The 27,479-nt window shown below is 33.7% G+C and overlaps 2 protein-coding genes and 1 long non-coding RNA gene across 3 annotated transcripts in view; all 3 read right to left on the bottom strand.

Moving 5' to 3' along the window:
- LOC120336263 (uncharacterized) overlaps positions 1 to 27,479 on the bottom strand; it is a 64,272-nt gene that overhangs the window by 28,088 nt on the left and 8,705 nt on the right. Inside the window, exons 3-6 of the transcript XR_013473194.1 lie at positions 21,966 to 22,141; positions 19,974 to 20,115; positions 18,814 to 19,160; positions 17,751 to 18,221 (exon numbers count right to left, since the gene is read on the bottom strand). The gene's annotated coding sequence lies outside the window, so the exon portion shown is untranslated. The remainder of the gene's footprint in view (positions 1 to 17,750; positions 18,222 to 18,813; positions 19,161 to 19,973; positions 20,116 to 21,965; positions 22,142 to 27,479) is intronic.
- Positions 210 to 12,821, bottom strand: LOC144417255 (uncharacterized). Its single transcript, XR_013473153.1, has 2 exons — positions 12,219 to 12,821; positions 210 to 1,725 (listed from the first exon to the last, which is right to left on the bottom strand). It is a non-coding gene; the product is annotated as an uncharacterized LOC144417255 (long non-coding RNA).
- LOC144411687 (uncharacterized) lies at positions 14,358 to 17,744 on the bottom strand. Its single transcript, XM_078109746.1, has 4 exons — positions 17,443 to 17,744; positions 16,729 to 17,148; positions 16,063 to 16,563; positions 14,358 to 15,727 (listed from the first exon to the last, which is right to left on the bottom strand). The coding sequence occupies exons 1-4, from the start codon at positions 17,646 to 17,648 to the stop codon at positions 15,115 to 15,117; spliced, it is 1,740 nt and encodes a 579-aa protein (XP_077965872.1). The 5' UTR covers positions 17,649 to 17,744; the 3' UTR covers positions 14,358 to 15,114.

Genomic DNA, 27,479 nt, shown 5'->3' with positions numbered 1-27,479 from the left:
TCTCCTTATTCTGTACTTCCTAATTGCAACATGCAATTATGAAGCATGTTTATATTAGTACTGAATAAAATTTTCTTCGAGTCCTGGAGTAGCGAAAGAACCTGCCAGTAGTCTGCATGAATGAAAATAGTATAACAACCTAGAAGTTCAGAGAGTATATTCAATATTTATACAAATTACATATAAAAATTGCGGACATGCCTAAAAAATTAAAGTAATGAGGAATTTTATTCAAAGTTAGATATTAACAGAATAATTTCCACTGAACTGAGGATATTGAAAGCATGAGCACCTCCGTTGGGCAAAAAATGTTAAGAATGGTCAGAGCAAAATTGAGTATAAAGTCTTAAATTATATATTGACAAACAATTTTGACTAAACTGCGGATTTTAAAAACATGAGCACCTCCAGTGGACAAAAGGTGAGACAATGGTCATAGTAAAATTGAGTATAAAAAAAACTTCTTCTGTTATTGAAAAAATAAAATAAAAACAGTCAGCCGTAATTTAAAAAATATAAAACATCTTTATGATCTAGCATTATGCAAGATCAACATATGCTTCCTATTGAAATGAACTTGGTCAGTTTGTGTATTCAAGTGCCGAAGACTATTACCCACTATTATTATTACCGTATCTCAAAGATCACCACCCACATTCAAATACAGTCAGCAGTTTTAGTGTGTATTTGCCCCAACTATTGCAATGTTTTATAGTTTTTAATGAAATAATGAAATGTGTGGAAATAAAATCTGATTGAAACAATTGCACTTGGAAATTTATTTACACTGTTGAAGGAGGATACTGAAAATTGCAGTTACAAATGTCTTTGATCCAGTTCTTTCAAACAAAAATCCAAATCAGGGCCAAATGTTGACGTTGCATATAAACCAGGTTTAAAAGTTCACTGAGAAGCAGGAATGATCGCAAATTCATTTTCAATACAAATATTGTGTCAGCTTTGTAAACAGGCACAATATACGAACAGCCACATAGCTATGTTTTTTGCATTACAGGTAACATCCCAATGGTACAAGTGGGGAATGTATAATTCTGAACCTATTTTAGTACTGGTGTACTGTCCAATTGTATCCAATAATTTCAGTGTAATTTTATAGTTCTCTTCAGAATAATATACATTATTGAGTTCCCAAAAATTGGTTAATCCACTGACAACAATATAAGTGCACATAATGCAAAATGTATAAAAGACATTGTGTGGAAATTGGAAATATATGGAATCGTAATTTGGTGTAAATATTATCTAAGTAAAAGTATCAGTGGGCCTAGATGATATTGTGTTGAAATTTATGAAATAGGTTATGCACGCAAATATTCACAGCAGCAGGTGGTTGGTTCGGGCCAAATTTCTTCTATGTGAAATTCGAATTTGATAATTCAGATGATTCAGTTTTCTTTTCCATAAAATTACAGAAAATCGAGCATTATCTTGAATAATGTTGGAAAGAAAAACATACATTGTGCTACTTATATTCAGATGCTGAAATAAAATCACAATAATAAGAAATACTAACTACATTACTTATAAAATAATGATAAACTGTTTATAAAGAGTGTAAAATTAAAAAAGCTTAATTTCTTATGGAATAAATATAATAAATTGCACACATCATTATTTAGTCCAATCATGAAGCATGTTTATATTAGTACTGAATCAAATTTTCTTTGCGTCCTGGAGTTGCGACAGAATCTGCCAGTAGTCTGCCTGAATAAAAATAGTATAACAATCTAGAAGTTTAAGTAGTTATATAATCATACTAACTATTCAACAATTTTTTTGTAATACTCAACTATATTATATTTGTGCCGGTTAGGATAAAAAAAATCATTGTATATTTGTTATTAAAGTTTGTCTGTTTTACAAAGTTGTTCCAAATATGGCGTGGAAGAAAAACATGAACATTATTTATACAAATTACATGTATATTAAAATTGAGGACATGCCAAAAAAGTAAAGCAATGAGGAATAGTGTTTACAGTTAGATATTGACAAACAAATTCCAACTAACCGAGGATATTGAAGACATGAGCACTTCCGGTGGACAAAATGTGTTATGAATGGTCAGAGTAAAATTGAGTATAAAGTTTTGAAGTTGGATATTGACAGAAAAATGTCAACTACCGGTTAACTGCGGATATTACAAACATGAGCACCTCCGGTGGACAAAAAATGTCACGAATGGTCAGAATAAAATTGAGAATAATAAAAAAAAATGAAAATTGTACAATCGTAACTTAATAATCACAAAACATTTTAATGATTTAACAATATGCAAAATTCTCCTCATTCAGGAATGAATATGGTCACTTAGTGTATTCAAGTGCCAAAGACCCACTATTATTATTACTCTATCCCAGCGATCATTACCCACAATAATATACAGTCAGCAGTTTTAGTGTGCATTTGCCGCAACTACTGCAATGTTTCATAGTTAATATTTAAATAATGGAATGAGTGAAATTAAAATCGGCCTGAAAGACTGTGTGCGCTACCGTTGCAGGAGTTCTGACAACCCCAAAATATTGATACTGAAAATATGTAATCAAGGGCTGGGCACTGTTTATACTTATACTGTAAATATACGCAGGTGACAAAAAAGTTTTGACTAAAGTAGAAAAATGGCTCGCCACATAATTTAATGCTTAAGTCTCCCTTTTCTTCTCCTCCGGGATAAATATGGAAACTAATTCCATCTTATAGTATCTATGAAGATATCTCCACAAAAACTAGGGACTGTTTACTTGCTCTTCAGATGAGACCGAAAGAAATCTGAAAACTATGTTTTCAAGCAAATGCAAAATATGTTCAACAGAGGGTAGTGAAAAAGACCAAAGTGCATATTCTGGAAGAAAAGCGATAACTGAAAAAAAAAAATCGTACTCTGATCAATTTCCGAGAACTTTTTCTGCTCAACATAATTTTTACCTTAAAGGGAATTCAAAAAAGCAATTATGAAATGGCTTTCTGGGATTAGATTAATTACTGAGAAGTGTTTTATCCCCCTAGTGGCCAAAGTTAGTGGGACTCGGAAGACACATATTTTCATCCAGGTTTTGTCAGCTTCAGCCAGTATCTGTTTTAGGTCCAAAAATGCAAATATAACACAAATAATTAGGAGTTACCACTAGGTGGCACTATAGAAACTTTTTGTAAATTTTCAATTTACAAGCACAAAAATGTCGAAATCATGATTTCGGAGATCAGATTATTGCAAAAGCGATTTTTATATTTATTTATTTGAGAGTGGAAAACTGAAAAGATGGCAGAATCATCATTATTGTGAAATAGACTGGCGAATGGTTAACAGCGCAAGATTGTTTAACCTACTAATCGCTTGAAACTTTGATAGAGGAAGAAATCATATTGCAAATAAAGTGGGAAATTCAGCAATCCCTCACACATGATCACAGTCTATAAAATCCAATCTCAAATCATCCGATACAATTTAAACTTGAGCGACTCCTGAACCAAATATGCATTAAACACATCACTGTCATTACCCCAATAATGAATGATCCATTCTGGCCTATTAATTTTTCAAAAAGTGCTTGAGGTTTGATATAAAGCAGACTAGACTGCAAGACTGATACTGCATGATTGACAAAATATTACAAATAAATAATATGGCATACAATTTAGTGATGACTCAATATATCACAGAAATTGGCAATAGTTCATACACATGTGAGTATTCTTAGTTCTGAATTTTTGTTTTATCAGTAGTCCTTTAAATGTTGGTAAATATAACATAAATATAGTTACTATTTTCATTGCAAAATATTTTTTAAAATGTTCTGTGGTTATGATGAAGTGCCCCCCTCTGATTATCGCTGATTCGGGCAACGATGACTGAACTTTTCGCGCCAAATTATCAGGGAAAATATCTCACTGCGCAGTTACTTCAAATAAAATTCAATTTTGTGATCGATAATGTGTATTTTATGCCTTTTAAAGTTTAAAAACATGTAGGCCTAAAGAAAAAATGCAAAAGGTCAACTCTTCTTACTCATCTTTCCCTGATTTTCCTTTAAAATACAAAAAGTTCACTCATGTTCACTAAACTCAGTTGAGAGGTGAAGAAACTGCAGCAGATACCATCTACCACTATTGTTACATAACAATAGAGGCAGACATTTCGTAACAGAAAGTAAAGGACATAGAGAGGTAAAATGAATTCATTGATTCATACACACAGAATTTAAAATAGGAAACAAGCAAACATTTATAATAAATACAATATGTAAAATGTTCAATCATATATTAAGTTCAACACAATTCTGTTAAATTCGAGGCATACTACAAATCGACTCACCCTTTGGGAACTGCTGGGTTAGGGCAAATACAGGGTCGTGACCAGTGGTGGGATTCAAATTTTTTGTCAGGTGGTTCCTTCACAAAAGTCATATTTTTCAGCTAGTTCTGTTGCAAACAGAACATTGACAGTAACCAGTAATGCTAACCGGTTCGCTGATCTCATAAAATTTCTTGAGACGGTTTTATAGAACCGAAGTGAACCGGCTGAATCCCACCACTGGTCGTGACCCAATGAAACCCTCCATTCTGGGTCGCAAAACAATTTAAAATTTGCCATAAATATAAGCATCGTTCTGCGTAGCGTATTTGTGTACTACAACTTTATAAACCTCTAATTATAATTATGGGTGTTTCCCCGAGCATTGACTTCCCTATTTACTACCGTAGTATTGGCTAATCAGCACAAATTGACGTAACAACAAAGCCGCTAAGACACTTTTGTGGCACTCAGACAGATTAAAATGATGGTTTGAAACATATAAACCGGTTTTTTAGGCGTCGATTCATGAAACCTCTCTTGAGGTACCAACAACTTTGCACAGGTTATAAGAAAATTTTTTCGGGAATCGAAAGTCGGAGAAACATTCATGGTGTATTTGTTTGCATTCATTATTATCCCACTATGTAGTCAATTGTGGTGTTTCGTAGCAATGCGAGGTTAGCAGATTGCTTCATATAACAGTTAATGAGATTTTATGTGCTAAGTTTCATATCATTTTGTGCAAGAAAATTGCTAGTGCCAATAAAAGTCTTAAAATTTATACCTAATTACATGCTTACCAAATGCTTGGGTCCCAGGAAATTGAAAGTTTTTTTTTAGGTCACACCAAAAAGTAGTTGCGGACCCAGGACCCCTCGCTTAGGATATTTTCTTTATTGATTAATTTGGATGCGTTGGGTCGTTACCCGACCTTTTCCTGGCAATAACCTAACCAGATAGAAAAAGAATCAGAAAATCAGTGGTGGGGCGATAACAAGATTTCAAAGGCACCTAGGAGTATGCGCATTGGAAACGTAAACATGTAAAAAAGGTAAAACAATCCGAGCAAAAAGAATTTGAAATTACCCTAAATTAATAAGGTTCCACAAAGGCACAATGAACTTATAAAAAATAGGAAATTATTACTGTAAGATAGAATATGATCTCATAACATTTATTTAAATATTGAACAATCTAAATATATTGACTTTCAGATTACAAAATCTGCTGGCTCTCTCATCCAATGAAAATATATTTTACATTTTCCAATCTAGCATTTACCGTAGTTATAACTAAGAAGTGTCTTGAGGAATGAAATATGGCATAAAAAGAGAAAGCATTTTTATCTCTATTTCCTAACAAAGACGGGCTTACCTGATAATGATATTGATAACTTATAGCTGCAATATTAATTGTAGTTTATTAGACACTGAGTAAAGCTTGAAGAATTGAGCTACATTATTTATTTCGGCCTTCAATATTTATTCTAAATATCCTAAATTATGTTTGATATGATAACCCTTTCATCACATCATTGATATTGTGAATGAAAAAAATATTTTGAACTCAGCCATGGTACAAAATAAATACAATACACAAGACGAATGTACAGGATGGGAATTCAGCTCAGCAAAGTTGCCAAAACGTCAAAGGGTATCCAAAACATCAGACAGAAAGTACTACCATGGACAATCTCCTCTTGTGACATAAAGTATAAATGAAATAGAAATACAATTGAATATCAACTTTCATTGTATTTGTTGATTACACCAGACTATTGAAATGCACACCAAAAAGTCATAGTTAACGCAAATAAATTCACAACACAGATAAATATGGGCGCAGTAAGCATTATATTCATATGGACTATTCTGTTGAGGACGAATGTTACTATTACTTGGAGAAAAAACAGCATAATTCAGATTATATATCGGGCCTGTGGGACTTAAAAAATATGGTAGCAACCACTTCCATGTTTAGGCCACTCGGAAAACAGATCCAGAAGTTCCTGAGAAAATCGTTCCACTTTGTGTCCAACAATTCAATTGAAAAACCCTGAATCAGAAGCTATAGAATCTGAAATACTTTGTCGTACAAAATTTCTGAGAATCGAATAATGATTGCAAAAGGATGTTTGTATTTCTGCATTTCCTATAAAACATCCCAAGGTCTTTTCTACCATGCTATGGCGAACAATCTCAGATCTAGAAATGCATCAAATTACACAATAGCCATTTTGTAAGATATTTTCACTTTTTGTAATTATAAAAAAACCTGAGACAGTTATAAATATTGCAGCAATATGCCTAAAATAAAAGATTTTTCACTATTGTGGAACAAATGACAAACTTTTTCAAAATAATATACGCCAGAGGTTTCCAATCTTTTTTGTTTTTGCAGTGCCAAATATATCTGAGAATAAATTCAAGGCACACGAAAAAAGTTGTTGCCTTTACATAAAACTCAATTTTGTGATCATCAATGTGTACTTTACGCTTTTTGAAGTCTGTAAATATGTAGGCCTGAGAAATAAAGTCAACTCTATTCTGTCTATGCATGAGTTTTCTTCAAATAGTATAAAAACACTCAAAGTCTGCGATTCAGCAGATGAAGAAACTACAGCTTGCAAAATTGCAAAAGGAATGTCTACCTCTATTGTGATGCAACAATAGAGGCAGACAATACGTAACAGAAAGCAAACAACTTAGAAAGGTAAAATGATTTTATTGATTCAAATACACAGCATTTTAAATGAAACACAATCATAATGAATACAATATGCAAAATATATAATCATATATTAATTATCTTTACCAATTATGTTAATTTTCGAGGCGCACTAAACAAATCGCCCCCTTTGGAAATCGCTGGTATGGGCTATAAGATAGATTGCTTCAAGGTTTCAATTCAAGGTCATCTTTAGGATCACTTGATAGAAAAAAACAAGTTATTTTTACACCAAGTTATTTAGTTCCAATACAGGATTACTAAGCTTGATATCAGGAAAATTATCCAGCCTTAACTTCTTACTCAAAATACATATCCCATCAGAATTTTTAGAGTTTTACAAGGTGGCATGCTCAGTATAATATTTTTCACATATATTATGCAAGTGTTAAAATATCACACTGATATACCGGTATGGGAAAAAAATTAACTTAGGAAGCATTGTGCGAAATACATGATAACAAACATGCAATATTCATGCAGGCAATACAGCTATAAATGTGGACACATGTTAGCCCTAGGATTCTAGTTATTTAATTTCCCCAAAACCAAACTAAAATATTACACTAGGGGTGTACACACATTACAGCAAAATGAACCAAACTAAAATGTGTTCAAAAGTGTTGTGAAGCAATTTTACCATTTGATCAGGTTTTGCTTTCCATCGGATATTCATCCGCACAATCATTTTTAAGCTACACCGAAAGGTATCAGTATCAATAAAATATTATTTATCCGTATATATTAGTGCTATTGATTTTACAAAATGGAACTGTACGCACGTTCACCTTCTGATGCAAAGTTTTTGATGCTAGCATGTTCATCTGCTTAGCATTGAGCGGTACTGAAACACATTTTACTACTATGTACCATAATATTTAAATAAAGGGCATTTGGATAAATTATAAAAGTCAATTTTGAAAGAGTACACCCAATTTTGTTGTCATAATTATGAATTTTTTCATTCCTGAAGTATTTCATAAATTTAATCGTCCGACGTGATTTAAGGATAGGATGGGATTTACATATTTTTTATTAAGATTTTTTTCACTTTCTAATTCTTTATTATTACTTAATCACATAAGACACTGTATAGTTCTTCCAGGCTTTAAAAAATATTAAATAGTCAGATTGGGAAATATTCGAATCGTAGCTTTCTGATTCGAAAATAAAATATTCGAAACTTACATCCCTAGTGAGAAGTTAATAAACAATTTCTTCTATTATGTTTGTCAAAAAATGAGATGACAATATTGATATATTATATCTTGACCATCATCCTGTTTTCTTGAGAATTGGAGATTTAAGCACATCGAGGTATCTGCACTTGATTGATTTCCGACTTCAATATTCATTTTTTTAAGTGCTTTGACAAAGCCGAATCAAAGTCTATATTAGAAAAACTTGTGAAACAAATTATTTATTGTTTTATTAACAATTTTATACAAATTTTGATGAAATTGCAGGGTATACTACAATAATGCTGCAACCCAGCAAGTTTTGTCATCAAAGTCACATTTTTTCAAAATTCGCAAGATATGAAAATTACATGTATAACTCTTAAACGACCATAAGGTCTGCACAAAAAGTTATAAGGTAAGAGAGAAATGTCCATGTGATATTCATAGTACCGAATCAAAATGATTGAAGATTCCATCATATCTTTAAAAAAAAATCTTTTAAAAAAAAAAAAAAAAAAACTATCAACCCATAAAAAATTGTATTACCCAAGAACCCCAATGAGTAATTCATATTCATCATGTGGAAAATTGGTATCTTTTCAAGTTGGGAGAAAACCCGAAAACCCCAGAATGCTAGTTTGTAACAAATACCAGCTCACTGGCCTGTTTAAACACTAAATTGAGTTTATCATGAGGAATTAGTTTGCACCATGCACCTCAACCTAATTCAAAACCTAAGATTTAAAGACTCTATGTGTATATGTGCATTGCAAATTGTTTGCAATACAGAAAATAATCATGTTTGAATCTATTTTAGGTATTCTGTCTCGAAGGATTAGTGCACCAGTATGAATGTGGCAAGCATATTCCATGCATATTATTTTCTGAAAATTGCGTGAGTAAAATACCCAAGTAAATATTTATCCTTTGAAAATGGCAGGACAAACCAACCAAAAAATGTACTATTCTTTCATATTCGGATGTTACGTTCAATACTTCCGATTACGCCTTGAGATTAAACTTCAAATTTAAATCAAGTCAAATTTTCAAAATCCAAAAATTGTTCATGTTGCAGGCATTGTATCGGAGATTATCCAACAAGACCTTTTCACATTATAGTGAACAACAACAATTACAAATTTGGTTTATGAAATTACAGTAATGATTTTCCTCAGACTTTCTTCTTCATTGATATGGAAAATTGAATAAATAATTGTTTTGAAATGTCAAATAAAATACCTTCAGCATGATATTGTTTCAAGACACAAGTTTGTTCAAGACAAGGACTTACACCTTCTAGTAAGCTAAAAAGAGTACTGATACAAGAGTCTCAAGCGCCAACTGTTATGTATAGGTTTAACCATGTAAAAAAGATGGCAGCTAGCTCTTGATAAAAGACTAGAAATAATTCAGGCCAACGCCGACAATGGAACAGCCAAGTGAAACCTCTGAAGAAAAAGATTTTGTGAGCCAGAAGTTTATTGTATGAGTGAAGCAGGTAACATATATGTAAACAAGCATGCAAAAATTTACCACTTCAAGCTTCATCTGAGACACCTAAAAACAGATGCAACGCAACATATCTCATGTGATGGTAATGTAGTACAAAAAAATAAAGAATTAAGCAAGTGGTGTATTTCACGGATCTTTTCAAATTGTAAACTTGAATAACAGGTGGATATTCAACTAAGAAATCATGCAAATAGAAGTGGTTTCTTCCTAAAAACAGACACTGCTATCTGTATCATTCAGTGATTATATCCTAAATATGATTTAAGAAATTATAGAGTTGAATATACAGAATGTTAAATATAATATGGCTGTTTCACGTTGTCATATTTTATAGTTGAGCACAATTCTGACTTAACTTTGCGTGTTATAGATCAATATCGCGTGCGAAGGTTAGGATATGCATAATAGCAGTATTTTAAAGAAGCAACACATCAAAATCCAAATAAAACATTTTGATTACAAAAACTAATTTTTTAATAATAGCAAACATGTATGAATTGTATGAATGTGAAGTTTTGCCGAAGATCGCATAGACCAGGGTCTCCAACTCGAAACATGTCGCGGGGCCACTTTTTAAAATTTATTGACCAGGCGCGGGCCGCAAACCAAGAAATTAGGTACAAAAATGGGCATCTGAATGTATTGTGTTGAAATTACACTTGAATCTTACAGCAAACGAGACATGAAACATATTCATTTATTTGTGCTGGATATTTGGTTTCGATGTTGGGCCTTATTTTGGCGTTGGTTTGCTCGTCTTAGCAAAAAGTGCAAATGCGCATCCGTTAGCCATGTGCGGAGGGCTGGAGACCCCTGGCATAGACCCACTAGCATTCCACGGCATTGCACTAACACTCGCATCTTGGGAGTTAATGTAGACGATCATTGTATATTACATTTGCAATATGCATTCAAATATTATGAAATGATATCAAAGTTTGCAATGTTCTACACCCGTCTCATCCAGGTACTAAATGAGCTAATGTGATTTACTTATGACAGATATTATTGTAACAAAGAAATATGTTGTTGGTTCATAAATAATAAAAACTCCGGCTCAGTATCAGTCTTGCATTCTGACCCACACAAAGCAATGGTCAACCAATTACTGTTGAATTACTTTTCTTTTTGACCTAAATGTTGACTTTGTATGTGATAAGAAATCTTTTTTCCATCTTTCTACTGCCAATAAAGCGAGAAAAAAAAGTTGGGTGATTGAATAAAATGCGCATTTCAGTATTGATTGTAACAAATATTATATCAAAGCATTTTTATATAATTAAGACAATACTGGAGTTTTTTCACATCAATAAGGCAATTGTTTTGAATGTTTTGTATGGCTTTAATTTGATACTTTCGCCTTAGAGTAATTTTTGCAGAGCCTCAATTTAAAATATCAATCATCTTTTCGTTGACAGTCATTACTCCTTAGTATTCTGGGAATGATTGAACTAGTGGTTTTCTACAAAAAGTTTTATTCATTTTGCCGTTTATCAAAACTGAATGTTTTTTAACTTATTACTGTAATTTCATAAACCAAATTTGTAATTGTGTCTCACTTGTACAACTGTAAAATAGATAAAAGATATCAATCTTCAGATGCTTTCTAAATTTTCTGACACTGTATGTATAGATGGAGAAGGAGAAACCAACGAAGAAGGGAAAAAGTTAATTTTTTCCACAATTAAAAACTTTGCAAAAGCATCAAAAGAAAAAAGTGACGAGAAGCATTCTTGTGTAAGTGAAGCCATTGGGAATCAAAGCTGGTTATTGAGTAGGAAAACCCAAGATCTTGACAACAACGTTAGCATGAAAGCAAGGTGTGCAACCGAGATGTGTGCAATGATGCATTTGTCGAAGTGAGTCTCCAATATTGAATTCTCATGATCTGTCTTCATTTTTTATGGGAATTTGAAATCCACCTCCCGAAGTGAAACTTGCTTCAAATTTGGATTGATTTCAAATCTTCTTGTTTTTGCACAGCCTTCATGCATCATATTTGGATTGCTTTTCCTCTTATGATTTGCTATGGAGGGACTTCCCACAGTGATTGCTTTTATCAGAATTGCAGAAGAGATGATTGAAGGTTTGAGAGAACTGATTGTTAGATAACAAAGAGTTGTGCAATAGCTCGGTCAAATAGTGCACATTGTCGTAGAATGAATATACTTTTGTATGACCTAAATATAGCCTTATTTATGCTAAGTTTGTAGAATAACTTGAAAATCAGGCTCAGACCAACATAAATAATATCTACTATGAGGCGTTCTACAGTGCTTGCATGTCAGTATATATAAACTGTATAATGCTGTGATATGCCAACAGTAATGGTAAACAATTGCAGAAGTGCCAATACAGAGAATATATACAATGTCACATCTGCACAAAAGGTAGGTACAATATCATACAGGTATACATTTCAACATTTGTAGTAAAATAATTAAGATAGGTATTAAGATAATAGGTATTAATTCAATACTTACGAATCAACCATCTGTGTTGGAGAATTCCAGACGACAACTGAAAACAACCTCTCATTTTCTAAGCCCTCTTTGGGGAAATGGTAGGCAGGTGTTTTGTCCAAAAGTACAAAATTGTAGATAGTGGCGACGAATGTCAATTTTAGCCAACCCACGAAATTTACGATACATTGCATGTATTTTTTGAAACATGTCCCAGGGATTCGTTAATTAAAATATGTTTTGAAAGGAAGCCTGAGTTTTTAAAAAAATCAGCCAAATCCGTATAAATATATTGGATTACATCTATGTACTTACTGTACGCTTTGCATTTCGATAATTTATCAAATTATTTTTCGATTCTACCACATTTACTGCAACCTTTCAATTCATACTATAAATAATGTGAATTATGATTAAAAGGTTATTCCCGCGCGAGACATTTTATGGACCAATGATTCAGGTAACTCGTGTTACGGAAGAGGTTTTGTCCATTTGACAAAGATGTGAAGCTTCGTTCATAAAACTTGTGCATACTGACTGTTTATGGAAATGATTTTGATTTTCTTTTACAAAGCTGGCATCTTATATTTAATGAGTGTAAAAATGTGAAACATTGCATTGTGGTATTCAGCAGTCTACTTCATTTATGTAATGTCACTGATGTAGTGTAGTATAAATTATAATTTCTTTCTATGAACCTCTAGATGGTGCCCAAGTGCAATAAAATATCTTGACATCGTCGATTGTAATATACGGTTATTAGTGATATAAGCAAGGCATTACGACATTACGGCTCCTATTTTCCATCCGTGGTGGTCAGGTATTCAAACAACCCTAATTTTGAAATTCAATTTAGTAGAATTTATTAAAATATATATTTTTTTTTTGTTCAATCATTCCTAATTTTTCTCTCGAGCGCTGATTCGCAGTGATTGAATGAGTTAGGAATAATCTGCGTTCGTCTAGTTCAGGATATAGAAAAGGTAAACTCATTAGATCTACCTACTCTGTCTCTAAATTCATAAAACATATCTAACGAATTACGTCATGTATTTTTATTGTTATTTCATTTCAGTTTAGATTCGTCGTTGTGCAATGAGTGGAATAAAATGCAGGACACAGTATCGACATAAAAATCGTAATGTGATCCTGTCTAAACTTCCTAATGAAGTTGATCTCTTATTAAATTGCAAAATGCAAGGACGCTAAAAATTGACGTTATCCTGTTTATCACAATTATCCTTGTTTTCATGTACGCACATCATCACCCACGCAATTGTAATTAGCAAATCACAAACGTGAATAATTTTCCCTGGTAATTGATTTTTTGTGATCGTCCGACACAACATTCATGAACAGAATTCGCCAACACAGTTTGCCATATTTTCCTACTTTCCCACGTTGTTTTTATTGATCATCGTATCAATGTAACCATATATTTCTCGGTGGGACTATGTGTACCAATTTGCTATTTGTTACCTATTTGATATTTTCCGATAAAAGTTATATTGCATCTCCTCTTCGTCGATCTCCAAATTAACATATGGCTACATCAGTGTTTCCCAACCTGTGGGGCGCGACCTAAAACTAGATTGCCTGAGAATACAATACCATCGTATCGCTTGTTTTTAAAACAAAAACTTAAAAGTTATTGATTTTACTTTCTGACTTCGTGACTATTCCGCTGATTGAGCTAGGTCAAGCTCAACAAGCTGCTGAAATTCACTCACGGTGAGTCAGTGTTTCTTTTGCCTAATGAGGGTAATGAATTACCAAAAGCCTAGCTATACTGTATCGGGAATATATCTTGTTGTTCTTCTCCATCATGTAAGTGGAGCCATGCGTACATACTAGATTTGAATCTCAGGAATTCTGGTCTGTTACCTGGTAAAGGCGATGCTGTTTAGGCATGATTTTGAGCTACTGTACCATAAATACTATTTATTTGTACTTCATCTACTACAGACAAATTTCAACTCTTGAAATACAATTTTGAAAGTTTCTGTGTGGTTCGGTTAGTAGTTAGTCAAGGCATATGAGGTGGTATTCATACAATTGAAACAAGTGTGCTGGAAGTGAGACGAATGTGGTGTTACGCGGTACAAGTGGGAAATGACATTTTTTAGGCACCCGACAAAAGTTAGGCCAAAGTTTCCAAATTCATTTCATAGAAAAGACATTGTTTTGTTTTGATTGATTTTATTAAAAACGCGAGACAATAACATATTAATAATAACTAGGTAAAAAAATCATTTACAAAATTAAAACCTAATGTAGGCTTTACTATAATAATATATATAAATTGTTCTTTTTTATTAAATTAAGCACGAACAAACAGACTACAAAAACATCTTATAATTTTTTCGTAAGTTTGCTGTTTTCTCTGCACCAAAAGAGAAATAAATATATTTTCCGTATTCTGATTTTGCTTGGGTCGATTTAGTATAGTGCAAGTTTTAAGAAAAGTCAGCAAACTCAGCATCATTCACTTTATACACGATTGGATGAACCCTTTTGAAACTTAACAGGATCACTGATTCAGTCTCCGAATCTCATTGTCCTAAACCTCACGAATATCCCGTAAATATTTAAAAAGATAAATAGTCCGAAAAGGAGCAAGTACAAAATTCGCAGTAGTATATAAGCATAATGATATTATAACTCGAAATTTGTAAGTGGATTATGGATTGTATAAAAATACACCATTGTCTTCACTCCAAGTCTTGTGTGTTTTTCAGCTATCACTATATTTTGATTTTTTGTGAATACATGTTGAGGAAATCTGACGCAACTTTCCATTAATCTAACACAATTAATCTTTTTGTAGTATTTGCATGTGGTGCTTTTCAGTGTCGGCCATGCTCAATATTCACGACATCTGGCTGTTTTATTTCATATTAGTTCATCGCCATGTTCTTCAGTAAATGGCCATACCGTTTGGTAAATTATCCGTTTCAAATTTATTGTTCAATTTGCTGGATAAATTATGATCTCCTCTCTTTAATTCCGCGTACGTCAATGCGTCTCCATTTATGACCTGATTGTGCGCATACTTGCCATTCCGAATCTGGGTTGAGAGCATTGTTGAATTTGGCAAAGATTGAGTGGAAGCCGAATGAACGGGATTTATAACAATAAAATGTTTTAAAGTTGGATCGCTTCCGCCAAAACTGTCTATGGGCGATGCCGCGGCGGTGTAAGGTAAGGGTGTCTGTTTTTCGTTGAATACAGTAGAAACATTCGCTCGTCTTCTCCCGTTCTGTTTGTTTTTCAGCAAAAACATTCGTATCATGTCGAGCCTCGTTTTCTTTCGTCGTTTTGGTTTATCAAGCACAGGCAAACTATCTTTTTTATTTGATGTTCGAACGTAGGGTGATTCTGCACTTTGAGCCATATTTTTCAATCTAATTGATTTTGACGACCATTCTCGTGGTGCATGCCTATGAGTGACACCATTCTTGTTACTATTTTCCATAGTTTTGATTCGCCCACGAAACGACTGAGATAATCGTGATATATGCTGTTGAAGTCTGAAATAGAATAAAATACGGGTAATTCTTTCAAATTTTTTATAAAATTGATAAGAATATTTACCGAAATTTTTATGAAACGCGAAATATTTGTGAATTTCCTATGTATTATGATTTCACATACAACCAGGGCCAGTAACAGGACAAGAGCCCGTTTCGCGTTTGTCATAGACCCTCGAATCTGCTTCCATCCATTCACTCATATAAACATTACAATGACATCCTAATCCTATTTGCAGATAAAAATGATACATTTTACGAGAGTATATATCACTTTGAAATTCGACTAATAAAAATTCCTAAAATGTCCTATCTTGAAATATAGGGACACTTACTTTTGATCAGCAGTACCGCAGCTATAAGCTCGTCTTATTCCGACGCTGCTTCCGATATGTGTATGCCCATTGTTTAACACGGGGCATACTGACGATCCGTTCTTGTAATCTGTCACCACGCTTCCATTCGAACATAATTTTGTTGTGGGTATACTGCTTTTAGTTATCGATTCTGTGTTATTCTTCCTCGGCACAGATAAACCATTTGTACATATGGATGCCACATTTTCCACTTCATTGGCATTTGCATCAATCGCAAGTTTAGAATGAGTTTTTCCGGATAACATGTTGTACAACTTTTGGTATTGAGTTTGATGCTCACGGCACAAATTTCTGATGATGTTGAGTTGTGGGAAATTTTTGTGTGGTGGGATAATAGACTGAAGGTCGTTATTCTGTTGTTGTTTCAATTTTAAGTTATTATTGTCTTCCACGACAACATCGACCAATTCAGTATCGTCAGGAGAGTTTTCCGAAGGATCAGGTTTTTCCGAGTTGTACCTGCATGTGTGAAAAACATTGCATTTCAAAAATAAATTAATTTAGTTAAATGAAATCTTGTAATAGAAGTGCAATTGTTAACTCTACCTACACTATGACGTTCCCACCTTTTTCATATGTCAATTGCTAAAGAGCCATGAAGTTTTTTGAATGTACTAAACTTACCGTGAGTCATCGTCACACAGTGTTATAACAATCGCGGGAGCGTCTGCACAAGTGTTTTCCGTGCTTTCATTTCGTGCTGGTATTGGAGGATATCGATGATTACTTTCACCGATAGGCGGCCACGTTTGCCGTTCAAACGAAATATTACGTTTTGAATAATTGCCTTCTTTTTCGAAATGAAGACGATTTTTTTCAGTATCCACAAATCCAGGAAAGCTGTAAGGTGGAGTCCAAGATTTTGGCGAACAAGTATCTGGTTCTATACATGTGGATGAAGTAGAATGAGATGAACTAGAAGCTTCCAATGAAAAGACGTCGGTTGATTCGGGTGGCGAAGTTAATGAAAGAAACGAAGGACGACTGGTTTCTTTTTCATTAGATAGGTTGTTTGGCTTCTCCAAATTAACTGAACGAGATCGCCTGTAAATAATAGAAAAATTCATTAGGTTAAGGCCAGCCAAAAATTTCTGCATAGTATCGATCATGGCTCAAGGAGAATTTAGATTCATGTATGATCATATGAGAATTTATCTTTGTAGAGTAAATTGCAATTCTTATGAGTAAGTTCATGCGTAGCATATACGTAGTCCCTTTTCTTATTTTTGCATGAAGTATACACAAATCAGTATACACAAATTATTACCTTTGTTATTTTCTGTTCTTCAGGATCAATGTTAAAAAGTAATAAAACTTACGACGATCCCAAATACCTACCATCTCGTATTATCTGGATTCAAGAATTCATTGACCATTCCTTCATATCCACTATCCATGGATAAATTTCTTGCGCGTTTATTTGAATTAACTTCCAACAACGTCTTTTGTTCAGGATTATCAGGCACAGGAATTCGCAAAGAACTTGAACGACCCGGTTTCGAAGTATTTTCTGCTATTTCTGTTACGACTATTTTTGTATTCATGAAATCCGAACAGCACCGAGCTGTCGATTTGTCTTGTACGGCGTATTTCGTGTTCTTTGTTGTTATAGGATGTAAGTGTGTCCCATTCTGATTTAACAACTTTTTGATTTTGGCGTCACTTATACTATCAAAAGATCGATGCAATGAGAAAAGGTTACTGCAAACTGAGCATGATGTTCTACAGACTACACAATCAAGCTTTGAACTTGCATTGTTGTTTTCATACGCTTGTATAGGTGGAGATATTTTTGATACCAAAACTTTCTCTTGTTCCAAAGATTCGCTACAAGAAGTCATTTGGGTGTCTTGTGATTTATTTTGACATAATTTAAAATCTTGAAATTTCATCACAGTTTTGTTTTTAGGATTTGTGTTAGTAGGAAAATGATTTGTCGATTGCCTGTGACCTTCTCCCCTATACAAATCATAGAATATTCCGTCACTGTGCCGTGATCGTTGGTTGATTTTGTCGTCCATCTTTTCTTCGGGTGATGTTTTAAAACTGCGCTGTCTCGTGTTATTTCGATTCTCGTCATCGTACCATTTGCTTGTTGTACTTCGATTTACAGAATACTGTGTAAATATGAACAATATTTTAAGACCCAAGCAAGAAATTGCGTAAATAGTATATAGAGTTTTCATACGCTTCCCACGCTGTTTATAGTGTATTCTCAAAGCAAAAAACACACAGACGCAGGGAGTTACCGGGCTTGTAAATATCGCGATCATCTCGGTTCGATGTAGCTTTCACAAAATACACCTTAGTTTGGCTGATCAGTACGGATTAAACAGTCGCGGCCTTCCCATGATGTAAATCAGAAGTTATAACTCCTGAACCCAATCAAACTATGACAGCTTGCCCTTGCCATATTCAAGGAGGAATAAAGTAAAATTATTGGTTTTGACGAGCTTACTCGAGTAAAATCTCATAAGAAATTAATAAAAAATTAATTTGAAATCCGAATTAGGTTGGAGTTCAAATCAATAAACTATATTGCATTAGTCATCTTTGACAGTGTGTGACAGTACGCCACAGATTGTAAAATACACGACCCTAATTTGCTCCATTTAAGCTCAAGCACGAACCCGCATCGATCTATGCCTTGGTTATAATGAGACATAAGGTGCAAAGTAACTATTTAAATATTTAGTAACATTGTCCTACCCGATTTCGTATATCACCATTCATTCCTGGCAACGATATGCCCTGATTATCATGTCCCTGGGAATCGTGCCTCTGGTCATCATCACTATTATAAGGATTACATCCAAAATTAGCTTGATTTTGATATGAAGATATTATGGCAGATTCTCCAAATCCATCAACTTGTGTTTCTTCTTCTTTCGGGGGTTCGCCAGTAGCTGTCGTCACCATTAATCGAAGCACCACAAGGTTGACGAAGGCACCGATAATTGTCAAACCAAGTAAGATATAAATAAAGCTGAATACGACATAACTGGGTCTTTCTTCCAAAGCCCTTTTTTCCTGCAGAGGTACGTAATCTCCAAAACCTGTGAACGCATTTTTAAAATTTAATGTTACAGAGAGATATTTTTATAATATATTACCCTAATTGTGGCTACGATTTCTGTGGAAAAATCATTCACTTTATTCCGAATTCGTGAGTCTTGGAAAGTACCGAACGAAGCAAAAAGTGCATAATTTGAGAGATAAAAGTGGACTGGGTCTAGAGTTTTTATTCGGATATTTTCCCCCCAAAAAATTTTGTTACGACGTTGCGAGGAAGTATTTTGAACTCCTTTGGCCAAAGTATTATTTTCTAGGCTAAGGCTACCATTCTTTTTTTCGGGGCTATCCTACGTTTGCGGTTTTGAAAATTATTGCTCAAGTTAAGAACGATTATTCAAAGTACGACCAACTAGCCGTCAGCTATGGACATACTATATACGGTACATGCGTTTATCAGGCACATAATTTATTATGCAAAAATCTTAAATTTCACTTGTTTATTTTGGTAAATTTTAGTCTGCATCTTGTCAAAACAAATTTCTTAGAATTTTCGTCATTTATACCATATTATTGGATTTCATTCATTCATTACGCCAGTGTGCAAATACTCGTGTAAAGCAAACCTACAATTTCGTTCATCACGATTACTTTTTAATATGCAAATGCATTGTTGTGTCAAGTTCACATGTCATAAAGGTATCATCTGGTCTCGGGGGTAATAAAATGGAACTGACAATTGAGATTGAAAATAACAATGTTTAATCTCGTAAAAAAGCGACATTGTATCAGAACGAATTCAATTTAATAATGTTAGTGTCCGCCATTTATGGAGCTGATTTTCACTTCTTACTCACCTATAGTCGTTAATGTGACGACGCAGTAATAAACGCTGTCTAAGGTTGACCAGCCTTCGAATTTCGAAAACGCTACTGTACCGATGGTTACAGTCAACACGCAGGAAAAGAATCCAAAAGGCACCAAGGTTGATAGAGATACCTACACAAAGAAATAAACTGTAAAGTAATTGAAGTCTCGCGTGGATCGGTCTATGATGTAACGAATTTTCAATTTGTCACTTTGAAATTATCGAATATAATACAATGACTTGATACATTAAAACTTGAATTGATCTTTTGCATAAAAATGAGCAATAAATTTAGGAATCAAATGATATTTAAATAATAATTAATCAAAGTGGACACACAAATAGATAGAATCTGGTCAAGTTAGACCGTGAGGTCTGAGCAAGGTTTTAGGATAGGATACGATTTGGTCTTTTTACAGTGAGAAAACGAATACTGAAATAGGCTTCCACCACATGAAGAACATAGTTATCTCTTCCGCCCAGCTTTCTGTAATGGTAATGGAAGGAAACCTAATCAAATGTAGAACCAGAGAATTATATATATATATGGTAAATACGACGGGAATTAGGAATCTCGTTCCTTGCGTAGAATATTCGTCCAACCTAGCACCGATTACTGTTAGTATTCATTAAAGTCAATTTATATATGTCAAGTATTCGTTGTCAGAGAACGATTCAAAATTACCATAATTGACAGTTTTATTATGTATGATCTATAAATAAATTTTAAGCTATAATTGCCGCTTAAATTAACTCTAGGCTTTCCAGAATTTCCCCCAAAGTGGTGTGGTTCATTGAAACTTGGCTTCAAGAGAAGTCTGTAACAGAAAATCCCTTTGAAATAACTCCAGAAGCATTTCAACGTGTTCGGAAGACGACAACCTCAACGCTAATTATAACATGTGACACTGAATTGGTGTCTGAGTCGAGCCGGAAGGTGTGATCTATAAATCCCAAAGCGCCGAATTAGGCTTCAAAATTTTATACCAACAAATTCAATTATCGATCAAAAAAGAACTAAAAATTGAAGACGATTTTACATCATGGTTTCGTGCATGTGCCTTCCTAGCTGCAGAATTTTTAGGCATGAACATGCGAGTCCGTGACATAATACGATAAAATTTCTATATCGAGTTTACCTAACCCTCACATCTTTTTTTTACAAAATCATAATCCTCATATGGTTTACCAGTAGAACCATCACTGGGCGACGACGTGAATGACAAAAACTGGTGATTCCTGAATATATAAAACTCCGAGTTGTAAATTCCTACGTGACCTACGACCCCGCATCATTTACAAGGCTCGTATGATATTTAATTCTCGCGCTAGTTCTGATTCCTCATTTGACGCACTTAAATAAGGTACACAGTACTTGCTAAAAAAGACCATGACCAATGAAAAATCGAACCTCTAAACTTTTTGGTTATAAAATAAGACCCGACTTTTCGATAATACCGAAGCGTAACCTTTAATCAAAAGTTCGCTCAATTGGCGGTAATCAACTTCAGGGTTGCCAGGTTTAATGATGTTTCTAACTGGTTGCAAATGGCGTAAATTTGTTCCGAGCTATCAAATTAAGAAGATTTAAGTCAACGGGTTACTTTATTGGGCATTTTACGCCGTTGAGGCCGTGTAGAAGTATCCATTTGATGCATTATGAGTTATGACTGCTGGATTTTAGAGACAGATTACATATAGCAGCTTATATGAGGACTATATATAGACAATATTTTGCGTGTAGGAAAAAAAAATACACAACCGTACGGTGCCGTGGACACAGACTAACGAAACGAAATTCCACGAATCTGTGCAACGTATCGGGAATGAAAAGGATCAAATCAATATCAATTGGGTTACTAGAAAGGTGTGTTGCGCTGTGCTGAAATATCAATTGAAAATGATTTTAGTTTTTCAATGAATTCTTTGCGTTATAAAAGAAGAAGTGGATTCACGAAAACCACAACTAAAAATTTCTTACCTCTGAACATTTGAGACCCAATCTTTTTCCAACTTTCTTTATAGCATATTTAGCAGCGTTGTTGATTCTTTCTCCCATAGCTTGGAACATGACTAGATACAGTGGAACCCCAATTAAAGAATAAATCATACAAAATATTTTTCCTTTCACGGTATGAGGAACTGAATGGCCGTAACCTGAAAAAAAAAACATTTTATATTCACCTCAAGTTTATTATAATATATAATAATGTATATATATATATATATAATTTAATTACCAAAATGTATTACACATCTTTTTAAATAAATCTACAAAATGACTGAAAGTTTCCACGCCCGGTTCAGAAAATAACACTTACAACAACAAGCAATAAATACACAACATGGGATGTCGAAAAATTTGCATTGTTGAATATTATATACCTTATTTGTCACGACTTGTACCATATATTGAGGGGGAATGCCCACAAACTTTCTATGACTATGCCGTTACAGTATCTCCATACAGCATAGTGCTTATAACCAGAAATTGCAGCCATATTGTGGTGACCTTCTCATAGTGTGTCAATTCATTTGCCTGGCCGACATTTGATATATATACAAACAGATTGCAGTGCAATTAACATTTTAGTAAATGACGCCTATTTAAATTCCGTTGTCAGGGAATTATGAATTCCAATAATTTCTCATATAATGAATATTCTCCTATTATTGATATGACTCCATCATAGCTGTCAGAACGAGTTATGTATACTTGTCAATCAACTGAAATAATCCGATGCAAAAATATGACATTGGCAGCAGATTAACCATGGACAACAGAAAAGTCAGTTCTGAAAAGGCTTGCCAGAATTCAGTTACCGAAACCTTCATCGATTTTGTTATTTGGTCGAATGATCAATATAGCTTATAATAAGATAATATTATAAAAAGAATATATATATATATATATTATTCTTTCGGAAAACATAAAGTTTTTTATGAAAAAGTATCATCTCATGGTTCCAAAACATTGAAAGCAGTCCTTGAAATCGATATACTCAAATAAGTGTTTAAATTTGTCCATCACATCACATTTCAGCTATCGATGCATTTGTACCTGCAATTATTTTTATTTCAAACAATTTTGATGTTTTCCATTCGCATGATCGTAATGTATTTATTTGACACCAACTTTGAATTTTCTTCATCATCAAATTTGGTGATTTGGTATGCTTCGATTTAATCGGCACCACCACGCATTTTGAGTATATAAAAAATGAATCAGATGAATACTAATACGGATTGGTATAAGTCATTTATACATTATGCATTCCCCGCTCACACAATGAATGCCTCTGATTAAAATCTATAATTTTTCGCGAAGCCATAATTATTTTTTTTGTTCAAGAAATGGAGCGGAGAAGAAGTGCACGATAATTCAGATCTAACTCATTCAAAAAAATTCACACTTCACACGTTTTTTTGCCGCAAATCACCATATTCAGATTAATCCTCAAATATAATAGATAATTTGATTCGGCAATTTTACACTCGTAAGATCATTAGGATCCATTTACGTGAAATCATCAATGTGACGTTACCGCCTCTCTTTGGCGCTCGAAGATTCAATTGGAGATGTGGCATAAACAATGACTTAGAACCACGCTAGTGCGAGACTAAATCCATTGATGTCAATACAAACTTATCTAGTGTTTAAGTTTGGATAATCTTAACGCCGGACATTTCTGTTAAAGTACGATTGCTTTCCCCCGAAAAATTCAATTTATACATTAAGTTTCCATTGCAACGTTTATTTAATAAGGTGTTTGCGACAGACGCAATTGTAATGTTTACGTATTACGTCCGACATTCGTAATCTTGTGAAAAGTTGCGCCAGGCGGTTTTAAATTTTCAAGTGTCACCGATGACCATCTGTATACTTTTGAATAGTAACGCATTAATTTTTCAACAGATAGATCAAGATTATTCGATAGGTCTAAATCTATAAGATGTAAGAGGCGCACAAATAATTAATGGTGTCGATCCGTGGTCAAACTAAATACGTGGACTTTAAAATTAAACAAAAGCATTCGAGATTTTAACCTTTTCTTCACACAATGACGCACACTTGAGAAAGTTGCCAAAATATTTGAATTGTTTACTTTATTACGCCTAAATTCATTTGAAAATGAAATGGGTCACAAATAGATCGCGTCCTAGATTTTGTTAATTTTCTTTTTTTCTGTAACTAACCATTATTGAGACTTGGGCTTCTAAAAATTGCCTCCGCGCCGAAAGCTTCGATAGATATTTTAATATCCCATCAGAAACCGATATCTTGCAATTTACCGCGTTGATCGATACCATCTCATTTTCCCATTTTCTAAAAATCTGATATTGCAACAGGCGTCGCATTTTGCCCAGGAATTCCTCTATTCTAAATCTATAATTCATAAAGATTGCAGACGGATGATCGACGGCTGACGACATTTGAGTGAACCTGCTGTCACTGAGATTTATGTATTTTCAAACATACATTACTATTAGGCCTGAGTTCTATAACTTAAAAATGCCACCCGCCAATTTATCTGGCGTTTATTATTAGTACAAACGTTATAATATTCACATTTCGAACCGGTATTGTTGTACAAGTTGGCATATGAAGTGTATTCTCTTGAAGTATCTAGCATGTAGAACAGTTACAAGGTGTTCTTATCCGTTAACAGAGCAATTAAAGCACAAATTTGATGTTATAAATAAATTGACAACCTCCCAAGTTTCTTAGGATAAGCTAAGATTTCGTGTTTTTTTCTGATCAACAAAATTCAAGTGCAATAAATCCAGCTAATTCCGACAATGAAGGATTAAAGAAAAGTTTAAATAAAAAAGTGCAAATCTGATAATTCCAAATACAAATATAATATGTAATAACTACTTAATGATTTCTTTTAATTAAAATATTGAGCACTTTTTCAGTGTTTCGGGGCTTCATACGGGAAGTTATTGAGACTCCACAAAGATTTAAAATTTTAGAATTTTTTGGACTTGATTCACTTGGAGCCAGGCCGTGTGAATTTCTGAACTGAGACAATTTATTTTATAATTGGTGCTGTTTTAATTGTGGAAATGTCCGATTGGTATTTGCATAATAACAGATAATGAATGTAACTTAAGAGAAACCTATAACCTAAACTCTTTATAGAAATCAATATGATGAATGTATCGCACTAATCACAAAACATGATTGAAAAATTGCCATTGACAAAGCACGATCAATATTACTGGTCATGAGTGATATAGTATATCGGTTAAAATAATCGACCACGGTCAAATGTTTGAAATCAATCTTAATCGTTCAAACCACCGGATTAAAATATATATAAATATAGCTATCTCTATGAATTACCAGTGCGACTACTTCTGTTAGAAAAGGCCATGTACCATGATGATTATAAAATTTAACACAAGTCCAGATGGTAACTATAGATACCCGGGTCGATATCACTTTATAAACGAGAAGCATTTTTATATCCGCTAGTTGTGCATGTTTGTAACCCCATCGACGGATTTAACGACTATTGGTAAAGACTAATTTTCCACTCGAATCGGATTATTAGCACCACTAGCGATTGACAACGATAATTTTTCCGTATATTCAGGTCATTATATGGGTTAAGTGGACACAAAAATTAGAGTATATGCCCATAAATTAATAATTTAATAGCGTATAATACAGCGTGTACGGAGTGTATGATAGATACATAGTCGAAGATTTCTAATGGCAAAATATATTTGTGTATTTGGACTTATTCATTTTTAGGCCAACAATAGAATAATCCCTGTATAAGCCCAAATACAAAGCGTTCAAAGTTATAATATCACACTACACCTTCTGTGGCCACATACTTCGTGCAATGTTGAATGTTGATAAAAAATATTATCTATTTCATGTAGTATTTTGTAAAATTTTATGCCATCCCTACTATCGGCACATAGTTGTTAAAGTCAACACAGTTCAACAGAGTAGATGAAAACATCGGCCTTTACTGTGCGGGGAAGTTTGGAAACAGGAATAGAATTGGCTGGAGTAAATAATCTTTTTGACATTTAGGAAACGTAGCATCCAATCCACAATCCACTAAGCTTAGCGAGTCTCGTGGTAACCAATGTTTAATAATACAAAAACAAACATCGTTTTGCTAGCATTTTCCTTGCTTTAAAAATTGGACTTCAACGCAAAAACGACTTTGGGGGAATCGAACAATTGCCGACATAAATAATTCATCTACGTACGATATTATTGAGTCTACTTCGTTTAATTTTTTGTTCTGTATTAAATTCCGGCGTGTCGTAGGCGGTGGCACTCATCCCCTACATAAAAATTTTCCGAGATCTGCGACGTCGCACCCGGCCAAGCAAAATTTATACTTCCAAGTGGAATTAATGAAGCATTAACCGACAAACACTCCAAATTTTGACAATCGTTGGACTCTCCTGGGCCATTTTCTACCTGTCATTTCACGTCAAATTGAAATTTGATGTCCATCGTTTCGGACAAAGATTTTGAGTGCTGACATAATACAATTATAATGCCAGAAGTCCATTACGAGTTATTCCCGTGGAGACAAGGATTATTTTCATTAAATTGTGAACACATGCTTTATTTATTGGATATGAAATTTTTTGTTGTTGTATATTATAAAGAAGTAATTCTCTTTGGGACCCGATTTGAATGTAATTTGCATATTACGAGTGCACGTTATTCTCATATGGAGGCAATGCACCCAGTTATTATCATCTTATAATGCTGTGACAGACCTCTTAACCGCAAAGTTCCTTCGTAATGAAAATTTTGCAGAAATTGCACAAAAAAAAAGGATATTTAGAAAACTGCGATAATGTCGGTACCGCTTTCATACCTCAACAAATACGAGCCTGGAATAAGGCGAGATTGACTTTAAATAAAAATTCTTCTTTTGGGAAATACGCAAACTTGATTAATTTAGAGGCCGTTTTACACAGCATTAAATAATTGTAGAATTTCCACGGCATTAATAAATTTTACTTTTGCCTAGCGTTTGCATTAATGATAATAATATATCTCACTTAAACATAGTACATGTAGGTAAATCTTACATGGAAATTGGTATAGTTTTTCAATGTTTTGAAAAATGAGAAGCCAAAAGATAAAATATGAAGACCACCCAAATCCTAGAAAATGACTAATATTCAGATGATATTGAAATTATTTTGACAAACCATGAAATGTAATTAATTTGAATTGTTTCAATTCAAAAAAGATCAAAATCATATAAATTTCCATATATTTTCTCTTCTACGCGCTTTTTGTAAATATTGGAAGAATTTGTTAAAATGTAATTAAGATAAGAGAAAGAGTATCCAACTTTCCGAACCCATACTTCTGATTTCTAAATATATATATGGAAAGTGTATCCTACAGGCCGACAATTCTTGTAGGTATATTTTGACAGGGGAATTTAAGTTCCCCTGCGACTTGAGGCAATTCTGCGACAAGGAAATAAGTCCTCCC

This window comes from Styela clava, chromosome 2 (genome assembly GCF_964204865.1).
Source record: "Styela clava chromosome 2, kaStyClav1.hap1.2, whole genome shotgun sequence".
In the NCBI taxonomy this organism is placed as follows: domain Eukaryota; kingdom Metazoa; phylum Chordata; class Ascidiacea; order Stolidobranchia; family Styelidae; genus Styela; species Styela clava.
Note: the sequence above shows the minus strand (reverse complement) of the source record. Positions and strands in the feature narration are given on the sequence as shown.

Coding starts and splice junctions, on each gene's coding strand:
- LOC144411687 (XM_078109746.1), bottom strand. CDS start 17,648: ATGAATACAAAAATAGTCGTAACAGAAATAGCAGAAAATACTTCGAAA. Junction 17,149..17,442: donor AATCCAGATAATACGAGATG/GTAGGTATTTGG, acceptor TATTATTTACAG/GCGATCTCGTTCAGTTAATT. Junction 15,728..16,062: donor TGCGGTACTGCTGATCAAAA/GTAAGTGTCCCT, acceptor ATTCTATTTCAG/ACTTCAACAGCATATATCAC.